The following is a 12,199-nucleotide window of genomic DNA, read 5'->3' as shown; positions in this document are numbered from 1 at the left end:
TGAAAATGCCCTGTAAGGTAAAGTTTTCAGTCATATAATTTGACAACGTGAAAAGCATTCATTAGCTCCTGAAGTTGATACCTCCCCATTCTACACACAGCAATTCTTCAAACTAATGATACCTGAAATCTGCTACCTGTTAAGGATCCTGGAAAGAAAAAGACTCAAACAGGTATGAATCAAGTAACAACTGTTGTCTACGCATTGAATCATTAGTAATGTCAGCTTGCTCATGGCAACGGACTAAGTCTTGGCAGTTTTGCTCTTCATTTTTGCCTTGTTTAAGAAATTGTGCATATCTTCCCTCATACCTTACTCATCTTCTTTCATGCTTTGTATTACTCAAAAAAAAAATATCTTATGGCATGGACCTTGTTTCCTGTTGGAGCTACTCCAAATATATTAAATAAGGAGCTGTGGACAATGTAGACCCATTGCCTCGGGAAATAGCCAGCCCACAATCCAACTCATTCCCAGGAAACCGCTACTTATTAAGGAACCTGGAAAGATAAAGCCTCAAACTGGAGACCAAATCAAGAAACTATTGAATTATGAAGAATATTATAAGACCACTTAAAGCACTCATATCAGAAATCCACAAATGACATGGAAAAAAGAGGTTTATTTTCCCTATATCATTCAGCACCATCTTATGACATAAAAATGATTATTGGAGATTTCACAGTTAAGTTTGGACAGGATGGTATGTATAAAGGAAAACAGTGTACTAGGGTGATCTGAAAAGTTCTCATCCTAACACTGAAAAAATGAATTTATAATTTCAAAATTATTTTTATTTTTCAACGTAATCTCCCTTAACACTAATACAATGGTATCTTGGATTGCGAGTGTTTTGCAAGACGAGCAAAAATTTTTAATAAATTTCAACTTGATAAATGAGCGAGGTCTTGCAATACGAGTATTACCTACACACTTTGTCCGTTGAGTGTCACGTGATCACAAGCCGCTCGGGATTGTGGGTAATCGTCTCGCATGCTCTGTCTCAGTCGGCATACCTCATTCGTATAGTCAACATTCGTACTAGTTGTTTATTATTTTAACGGTATAATAGAACACAGAAACTAAGTAAATAATTAATTTACTTAGTTCCGGAAATATCATTATGGGAAGTCGGGCCTAGCAGACCATGCTCTGGATACCCCTGCACACAGGATTAACTGGAAAAACACAAAAGTACTACACAGAAACCCATATAAATCAGAGAGATTGTTCTTAGAGGCGACAGAAGCTATAAAACACACTCCAAATCTCAACAAATATGGCTGTATTAACTTGCCGAAGATCTGGGAGACAGTCATATTAAGAAAAAACTAGCACTTTTCTAGGACTCTAGTAATATATGATAGCGTTTTTTTTTTTTTTTTTTTTTTTTTTTCTCTCTCTTTCCCAGATAGAGGGCGCCAAAGTCAGGACTCTAGTCTTTGTGTTGCTGCTACAATTTTGGTTAAGTACACCATGTTGTTTTAGTCTTGCGTATTGTGACAAACATTGTTTTTGTGCTCTGACGATGCTGGTTATAATACCAGCGAAATATCAGCATCAAGTCAATAAATTAATTATTTACTTAGTTTCTGTGTTCTATTATACCGTTAAAATAATAAACAACATGTTCGACGAACACATAAGTCTGTCCACACGTTTAAGGATTCGTACTAGTGTTGTGACCATGTGTGTGTGCATTAAGCATTTTTTTATTTTGTGTCCAAATGTAGTGACTGTTCTTTATTAACTGTACTACAACAATGGCCCAATGAAGAAAATGGTTGAAAAGGAAGGCAGTAAGAAGGAGGAGATGATTACGGTGGAAGTTAAGAAAATCATCGGGAAGCACGAACAAGGTATGCAAGTGGCTGCCATCGCAAGATTTTATAAGAAGTCTATGTCAACGATTTGCACAGTATTAAAGGTGTGTAAAATGTGGGAAACAGTGCAAAATTTTGTAGAAAAGCACCACCTGAGTAAGGCTGTGGCAGTGCGAGCGATGAATCTGTTTAACGACAATGCAATGTCATATTTCCGTGAAATCCTCAAAAGGTGGCAAAAGCAAGTGTCATTGGATAGGTTCCTTGTTAAAGTAGCACAAAAAGAAAAAGAGTCAACTGATAGCAGTGATTCCGTTAGTGACAATGAAAGTCGTCCTATCCAATACAATTACTGTAATATGTATATTACATTTAAATAATAAAAATATAAAAAGGTATACGAAGGTATATGTATTTTGTATTAATATTTTCGAATTTTGGAACAAATCATCTGAGTTTCCATTATTTCTTATTGGAAAATTCGCTTTGTATTACAAGCACGTTTCTGGAACGAATTATGCTTGCAAACCAAGGTACCATTGTACATTTATTCCAGCGATGCCCCAGCACCATTATCCTATTCCTGTACTGGTTCTCATTTAAGATCTGCAAAATACCCCTCTACAGCTGCAATTACCTCTTGATTTGAGGAAAAACGATGGCCATCGAGGAAGAGTTTTAGTTTTGGGAAGAAATAGAAGTCAGGGGGAGCACAATCTGAGGAATAGGGTGGATGTTCTAACCATTCATGTGCAGATCCCTTAATTTTCCCATTGCCAAAACACCTTTGTGGGCAGGTGCATTATCCTGATGAAAGATGATTCTTTCTTCTGCAAACCGGATCTTTTCTCACTAATTTTTTCATCTAGTCTGGTTAAAAGATCAGAATAATATTCCCCAGTTATTGTTTTACCCTTTTCAAGATGATTAATAAGCAAAATGCCTTTAGCATCTCAAAATACCGATGCCTAAACATGACCTTTCCTGCTGATGGAATCGACTTTGTCTTCTTTGACACTGAACAACCGGCTTCTGTCGATTTTAGCTGCTGTTTGGATTCTGGTGTGTAATGGTGAATCCAAGTCTCATCCATAGTAATAAATCTATGCACAAAATCAATTTTATTCTTGTTAAAACACTCCAAAGCACTGTTCAGAGATTTTCATGGAACTGCATTTTTGATTGTGCACTTGATCATTGATTTCTGGTGGTGTTACACTTTTTGGATGTTCTTCACATGGATCATCTTCAAAGCTGATATGGCCATGTTTCAACTCGGCAGCCAGTTTCTTAATTGTCAAAAATGAAGGAGAAGAGTGCCCATATACTTTTATGAACTTGGAATGAATTTCTTTTGGCTTTAAATCTTGTTTTACAGAGCATTTTATAACCTCATGATACTCAATTTTATCCACTTCGAGGGATACACTTTTGCTTCAGACAGCTGTATAAAACAAACTACTTGATAGAATAACTTGCTATTCCACATGGTTGCTTATGACAGATGAACCAACTTTAAAAAAAAAAAATCTTGCCAATAGTGCTGCCATCTATGGTTGAGGGCGAGAACTTTTTAGACCACCCTTGTACTTACCCACTCTAATGATAATGGCAAGAAACTAATAGATTTTGTTATAATTAAAAATATGGTTATGTCATCTGCATGCTTTCCATAAAAGGAAATGTATATCCTCAGATGTATAACATTTCTATACATGAATTATATAAGTGAAAGGGGATTAACAAAAGTTCAGGAGTACTCTTGGTATGTAAAAGAGTGGAAACCATGAGATTGTAGTTGCTTAGCAGGCCTCTCTGTGAGATGCTCTAGCAATGTCAGATGCAATCGTGTGTTTTTCCAAAATTGATTCTCCCACACTATGGATAGTATGTGGGGGGAATCGATTTTGGCAGGCTTGGGTGATGGAGCTACAGACCTCCACAGTTTTGAGAGATGTGAAGAAGAAGCAACAGGATGATAGTCATTCTGATCAGGAAAGTGAAAACAGTAATTCAACTCAGTCATGAGAAGCATAAAGGGAAAATCACAGAGGTCTTACGATTTGGCACCATTGTTGGTGCCAGTGGGTACAAAACTGAGAGATGAGCGTAGAAAAGGAAAATTGGATAAAGTTTGTTGTAATGCTAGATTTCCATTTCATTAGTATACTGGAATGGAAGGTGAACTGGTTAAGACGGCAAGGATTATCTGATATTCTGGTGAACAGGTAGATGATTTTTAGATCATTGCTGATAGTAATTATATCTGCAGTCAGTAAAACTGAAAATGATTGAATACTATATAGCATTTTGATAGTACAACTGAGTCTCACTATAACAAATATGCTGTTTTAACAATCCACAGAAGAGTCCCAATCAAAACCGCATGCGTACCATTCTGTGGAAAAAGAAATTCTCTCTAGCAAACTGTTCTTGTGGTCCCTGCAGTTTTCTACAGCAAACCAGCAGGGGCAAGAGTTTACTGTAAAAGATTTAAATGAGTCATTGCAGATATTTTCTAAGTTTTTCTGGTTTTCACAAAAAATACAGGTGCATGCAGTGTCACAATTTAGGCGTCTAAATAAATTATTTCATTATTAGTTTCTGATAATCAATTTTCTTCTTATTTAATCTGTCATCACAGTGAGTTTCAAAACATCTAGAGAGTCGGAAGCTAATAATGAAAGAATCATTGTTTTAGGCTATTATAGTGTACATACATACTAGGAAGTGATGAATTTGTAATTTTTTTTAACCCCATAGGAGGATCCAAAACTAAGAAAAGTAAAATCACGGAAACAGGAGAAAATTATTAAAGCAGATAATGTGATTCGCAAATAGAAGCACAACTTATCTTGTTAGAGAGTTTATATAATAAAATATATGAACTTCTATGCCATTGTTGTGTGTCTGTGTATATAAGCATCATTTGGCAATTGTATATAAAGATTAACAAGAATCTGTAGTTATATATATATATATTTGTCAATAAAGTGTGTATTTGAATATTAGAGAATCAAATAAACAGTGTGTACCAAAATATAGATAGCCTACTTAGATGATTTGAAAAAAATATGTACAACATGCAACAATCTGTACAATGGATTCACTGAGTGAGTAGAGCAACAACATTTTCATGATCACTTATAAGGCATTAAAGTATTTGTTCCAGCAATGCATTTAAGTAAAAGTTTGATATCATATAGTTATGAAATATTTTATATAATTTTCTAACTGTGCAGCAGGGAATCCAGAAAATTTCTACCCACCCCCAAGGATATGGGATGTGTACAAGATCGTAAAATAAAGGACAGTGCGTACTGATTAGTACACCTTACATAAGAGAATTTGTAGTTCAATCTATTATTGTAAATATCAGAACCCTTTGGCTGAAAAAGAAAAAAAAATTAAAATCTTATCTTGGGTGTAAAGAAACTGCCTTTTCAGAGAAAGGTGAGTTAGATGATCTCACTGGCAATGGAAGGGGCTTCTACTTCCTGGAATTGTTTTTCAACCTAAAAACCATTTCCAGAAGGAAGAAAGTCCCCAAATAGACCCTCCCACCTTCCTAAGAAAAATACTGGATTTACTGTAATACATACAATTAGCACTAAATTAGTTCACTGTAGTTCAGAATGGATTTAAAAAAAATAATAAAAAATCAGATTAGTCTTAGGGTTATATTTATGGTAGTTTTATATAAACAGATGAGGGATAGTATAAAAATTATGCTTTTTTTTCTTTTGATTCCAGCATGGCAGAATTTGTGACATGGCTTTGCATGTCACTGATTAAACAGCAGTAATCTCTAGTAGGTCCACCACAGTAAATCATTCAAAATGGTAAAGCCATGGTCTGAATGATAAATGATGGTCTGAGAAAAGGACTGGGACTTGAGTGTGGACTTTTTGGAGAGAGGCACTGAATTGTGGCATTACAAAAAATGAAATAAATGCATCCATAGAGTTTGGGCCCACCAGTAACGTGGATTGTGGTTCTTCTCCATGACAGTGCTGATCTTCTCCATCCCCTACACAGCCCAAATCTGGTACTCTCTCCAACTACCACTTGTTTGTTCCTCTGAAGGATTCACTCTAAAGGATACCATTTTGTGGATGACAAAGGAGCTGAGGCAAGCTGTTTGTGAAGAGATCCAATGTTGGAATAAAGACTTTTGCAGAATTGTTTCACTTAACAGTGGCAAAAAATGCATTAGGGAATGATGGACACTTTGGCAAATAATGACAGAATGCTCACTAAAGATGCGGATCAAATGTAAAATCCCTTGTTAAATAAATTATGTTTTAGGGGAGTAAAATAGGCATTAATTTGTACTGTTGCCCTTGAATATACAGGGTGTTTCAAAAAGGGAGGGGTATAGAACTTTGAATGACAATAGAAGGTAAATAGCGAGATGAACAATTTTTATTATTGTGCAAATATATCACATAACACTTCAAGATTCAACACAGAGATTAAAGTTTAATATGACTGCATCCAGTAATTCTACAGATGTCCCATCTGTAATAAATTTCCTGCAGCAGAGCATATCTGGCATAACTTCAGCAACGACAGCAGTAATTCTGGAATGTTCCAGCTCATCCAAATTGGTCGGCCGTGGTGTTACAAACACTCAATCTTTCACAAAGCACCACATGAAAAAAATCTAATGGTGTAAGGTTGGGGAAATGTGGTGGCCATGATACAGGCGTCAAGTCCCTTTACCTGGAAAACAGGTGTCGAGGTATGACCTTACACCTTTCAGGTAATGAGGAGGTGCTTCATCTTGCTGGAAATGCAAGTGACTGTTATGGTAATCATCGTGTAATTGTGGTATTAGGTACCCAAGTAGCATGTCCAGATACCCACCACCAGCAACAGTAGAAGGGTCCATACACTTGCTTATGGTGCAAAACATTAGCTTTATGGTACAGCAAACATGTTCTACGATGCCGTGTGGATTTTCACTTCCTCAAATTCTGCAGTTGTGTTTACTTGCCCACTTACGTGAAAAGTGCACTCATTACAAAAACAATCATGTTCAAAAATTAATTTTGTTCTATCTTACTGATTATTTTTGTACAGAAATCCTGGCATATCTTATCATCTTTCTTTAAATGTTGTATGAGGGTAAATTTGTATTGCTTTAAATGTAGATGCTGGTTCAATTCCCTTTCAAGATGTGAGGAACCTTTATCTGGTCTCATATGAAGGTAGAGGTTTTTCGTCCCCCAGAACAGGCAAACTGGCCCATGAACACATGCTTCTACAGATATAAAAATTGTTCCTCCTCTACCCAACACCATACTCTACAACAAGCTAGTTGAGGTGTCACATAATCATAGCAGACTGCACCAATTTGGATAAAATGTGCTATAAAGAGGAAGAAGATTAAAAATTGAAATGCTTCTGGCTATATGAATGTTCATAGTATTACTTTCTTTTAATATGATAAGTGGTGTGAAATCTTGATTCATTGTTTTTTTTTTTTTTTTTAATTCTGCATATTATTATGGTGATTGTAAAATGAAGTAATTTTCTATCATTCTCATAATTTTAACCATAAGCAATAACCATAACCACAGCAAAAAAGGAGTGACTTAAATTGTGTTAAGCTGCAATCTCCCATCAGCGCAAAATGAACTATAGTTAGGCTGTGAATCAAAAACCAAAAAAGATACTTTTTAAAGATCACTGTAGTAAGATATTATTTTGTATATTATATTAAATAACCACACTAGAAAGTTTATTTATTTGATTTTAATTATATTAAAACATTTTATAATAGAACTGTTATCACTGTCCTTCACTCTTCAGATTTGTATATACTCTGTCATGTTCTCTAAGTACAACATTTATATCCCTAGCTTATTAAAATGGATAATTTAAGCTGCTTATGCTCAGAAGTCACTTTTTTGTTTGCATTGAATTTTTCGATGTTATCTAATCCCAAAATAAACTGCAATGGACTGAGATAGGATTAATCCATTTCAACAAATACTATAGGCAAATCTTTTGTGCAGGAAAATGTTAATACATCCACACTTTGCAGTGCTAAACATACCTTATCTATGCAATTGATTTGGTGTAATCACTGCTAAATTCTCTGGATAAGCATTTCTTGATAATATATAAACATGATTGCCAGATGCAATTATTAATGAATACTCCTTTAACATTCAGCATTAGAGATGAAATATATACACAGAGATTGGGGAGGGGATCTCTAAATGCAGTTATTTTCTTTTGAATCAGCTGGGGTGTATAAATTGGCTGTAAAAATGTCTAATCCATAACAATTTATATTTTGCCAGTGAAAAATATCTGTACAAAGATTCTTAAAAGAAAGAAAGAAAATGGTATCACAAAGCAACCGATGGAATAATACTGTTTTTAAACAGTTAGATGGAACCTTGTCTTGATTTGCTTATCCAGGGTACAAATGGCTTTTGAGAAATTGGCTGCAATTGATTGGTTGCTTGTCCTCCTGGAGTTTGCTCTCTTTTATCAAAGATATTATTAACAGGTCCTTCCATAGATTTGGAGAACTGGAAGAAGCTATGACAGAGTTCTGTTTGTGATACACTGGTAGTAACATCACTAGTTTCACTGTCATTCTCAAAGTTTTCTTCATCTACCTCTTTGATTTCATCAAAAGTTACTGGCTGTGTGCGATATCTGTGTCCTCTTCTGTTTGTAACATTTTTTCTATGAGTTCTTTGTAAGGGTTTTGGAAACTCAGCTGCATAAGGCAAACGGTGTTGTTTTGAAAGAGTTTCTGGATAGGAAATATCTATTCCTGACCTTACTGAGTTTATTTCTGCTCTACCTGAGGTTGAAGAGTTGGACATATGTGAAACACTCATCACTTTCACAAATGATTTAGAGACTGAAAGCACTGTTAGGAAATATATTTCTAGAAATCTTATATTAACACCTGTATATGCTGCAGTGAGCTGTTCAATCCTTTATTTTCAGCCATCCTTGATTCTGAAAAAATAAAAGCATCGTTAAGTTGAATGAAAAGAAAGAAAATGAACATTTGAATTTTTGTAATATTTTAATTATTCCTTTAACACTGAAATCTTGTTCATGTGTGTGTGCACATTTTTTCTACATACCTTAAGTACATCAGTGAGACTCTCATGCAAAAAGGTAATTGCCAGTGTTTCCCCAAAATTTGTAAACAATTGTCATCCTACAAATTATAGATGCCAAGAAATTATATTCTTGGTTTAATCTTTTATCCAAGTGTAAACAAAGTTCGCACCTGAAGTAATTTCAGGATTGGGCAACTCGTATATAGAAGCTAATGACTTCACGAGTTGCCCAGTCCTGAAATTACTTCAGGTGCAAACTTTGTCTGCTTACACTTAGATAAAAAATTAATCCAAGAATATAATTTCTTCCTATCTATAATTTGTAATATAACCAAGTGAAAAAGCTTCCAATTGCTCTGACTGGTTCTTAGAAAAATGGCTCTAGATAAAACAGGTGATTTCATCACTCGGTGTGACTTTCATAGGGACCAAGCATTTGGTCCATTTAGAAACATCCATCAGATGCATTCATCTGTACAAGATGTACTTAGCTCTTTATGGATCTGTGGTTGTACATACTTATGACACGTTTCATCTATCTCAAAAGAAAGTTACTCCATTAACTTTTAAAATGCAAATTCTGTTATCTTTTTGGCACTTGAAAGGTAGCTACAAAGTCCAAAACAATATTTTTTTTTTTAAGTATGTGAGCTATTCGTAACTGGTATTGTAGAACTCATGTTCAAAGAATTTAAGGGGGAAAAAAATGGACGTAAAGCTCTGAGACACTTTGAGGAAACCAAAGTAAACTGACTCATATCATAACATTGACTTACAACATACCGCAATGTTAAAGCTGTTATCACAAAATTAGTTCGAAGTTCTACTATGCCTACATGACCACATTTTGAAATCTGGAGTAGGATAAATGAAAACATGCTCATCCGTGTCCATGCGTCATTTTTCAACATTTGTGGAATTGAATTTCATGTAGTACTATAATTATCTTGCACTCCACAGGACCACTCACAATCTTGGTTAGTTGCCTCTGGATCTTCTCTGCCTGAGCACGGTAATCCAGATGAGGACCATCTCTGTTTGTATGTTCTTCAATAATCAAGTAATCCTATGCTACAATGGCAACCTTAGCAGTATGCCCTCTGAACTTCAACTGTACCTACCACAACTATCATTTTCCTGGAATACAATTTCATCAATATGGTACACAGTTTGTAATCTTTTTATCCCCAAATGCATAATTTTACACTTTCACATTAAATGGACCCTTTTTTTTTTTTTTTTTTGACCATACCATCAGCCTGTTTATATCATCCTACAAGCTCTCTACAGCCTTGATCAACTGTTACTTTACCCGGTTTTGCATCATCAGCAAACAAACTGAATATTTCCCTTCAGATTATTTCATATATCATTTATGTACAAATTAAAAAGTAGTGGTCAAAACACGGCTCCAGAAATTCATTGACCACAAGCAAGTTATCAGAGACAAATTGGAGCAACTAAAACCTCATTCCCAATGCATTCAAAATATATTATTTTCAGTGCTGAATTTACACTTTTTTTCCCCCATTTTAAAACATCAATTTCATCATGGATTTTTCATTCTGTCAACGAATTTGTATTTCCAAAACTTCTGAAATCTTTAATTCAAACAGTACAGTGTTCCCTTTTAAAGAATCACAAAAACACTTGCAATTTTAGTTGCTGATTTCCTGTGGAAATCATACATTTTCTTGTATCTCTTTTAAGGCTCAGAACTTTACTTTTCTTTCTTTATGTGAAAGACTAAGAATCACAAACAGTAATTAAAAAAATAAAATAAAAAACTGCTATATCTTCTTCCCTTAGCAGTTATCCTGTCAACAATGACAAATGGTTTTCTTTCTATGTAAAAGACTTCATAAATATCCTACTCAATTTTCTCTCAGCAGTATTATAGTGTTTTTTTTATTTCACACATGCTTCTAGTTTTCGTTTCAGTTATGAAGTGAGAATAATGAGCTGCCATTACATGCTGTAATCTAGTTACACCACTTTACGTGAAAATAGTAAATCTTGCACACTTGAAGTGTGTGAGAAAACAAGTTCATGTCATGAATATGTTTAAATTAAATTACACTTTCCAATAAATAAATAAATCCATGTGTTCATTTAGTTCAACATTAAGCAATACTTAAAAAAATGTGCTTTTCTCAAAATAATTTCATTAACAAAATAAACCAATTATAATGTGCAATGTTGATATATTTTAAAATAAATTTTTTTGCAATGAAAGTTATTTAATTATTGTTCAATCCAATGTGATTAAGGTGCTCAAACTTGTTAAGACGGCCCTGCATGTAATACTTCAAAAAAGTGAAAGAGTTCCTCAAAAATCACTACATCCAATTCTTTCAGTGGCCAGGTAACTTTCCTGACATTAACCCAATAGAAAATTTGCTGAGTGAAAAAGAGACTTGGAAAATTAATTTGTGATACAAAGGATAACTTAATACAATCCATTATAGAAGTATGGTTCGAGATGCAGAAACAAGAAAAATGTGTTCTACATTGGTAGATTCCATGCCTAAGTGAATTAATGAACACTTATTATGAACAGAGGAGCACATATAAATTATTAGGTAAAGTTGGAGTTTAATTTTTGTACTATTTTCTTGCAAAATTAAAATTTTTCTTTAACCACCTTACCGGCCATTAGGAATCAAATACTCAACCAGCCTCATACGCTTCTTATCAATCATATTTCAATGTAATATCAATGGTACTACAATTTTAATATGCACTTCACATCCATGATAACCTTGATGTCTATAGACATCTTGGCAGGTAGCATGGTTAAAATGTAAGTGTTCAGATTAATTTGTTCCCTGGTGTATATCACCTAGCATCCAGCTCGCAGAGCTGCTCACTGCTTTCTTCTGTACTCTCAAATTGGACAGATGGTAGGTCTTCTTCTTCCCTCTTTTACCTTGCAGTGTTGAGGGTTTTCTCTTCATTTAGCTGCAACTGTACACAAGGATAAGGTTGTTAGGCCTATGGCCTCCCAGTTCTCAAGGCCAGTGCTTGCTGGATGAAAAACCCTGTGGATTTCAGGGTTTTTCTTCCCAGATAAACTGTGGAGAAAAACCCTGCAGTCCACGCCCAAAACTGGCTAACTTGGCTATGTCTGAGAAAGTCCCTAAGCTCCTCACGTCATCAATGGAAATCAAACCCAGGACACTTCTTTCCGAGGACTGTCCTGCATTTGATTTTGATATAGTGTGGACGAGAATAGAAGACATGAACCTGATATAACTAGTGCAGAATGTTTATGCA

General features: G+C 34.8%; 1 protein-coding gene across 1 annotated transcript in view; it reads left to right on the top strand.

The window, feature by feature from the left end:
• Positions 1-4,865, top strand: part of LOC150102839 (RNA-binding protein 28) — a 230,136-nt gene extending 225,271 nt beyond the window's left edge. Inside the window, exon 13 of the mRNA XM_090399233.1 lies at positions 4,587-4,865. Within this exon, the coding sequence (XP_090255359.1) occupies positions 4,587-4,664 (78 nt within the window). The 3' untranslated portion in view covers positions 4,665-4,865. The remainder of the gene's footprint in view (positions 1-4,586) is intronic.
• The last annotated feature ends 7,334 nt before the right edge of the window (positions 4,866-12,199 follow it).

Source organism: Typopeltis vanoorti, chromosome 10, assembly GCF_054136105.1.
Source record: "Typopeltis vanoorti isolate ZY-2024b chromosome 10, IOZ_Tvanoo_1.0, whole genome shotgun sequence".
Taxonomy (NCBI): domain Eukaryota; kingdom Metazoa; phylum Arthropoda; class Arachnida; order Uropygi; family Thelyphonidae; genus Typopeltis; species Typopeltis vanoorti.
This window is presented reverse-complemented; position numbering and strand designations above follow the sequence as displayed.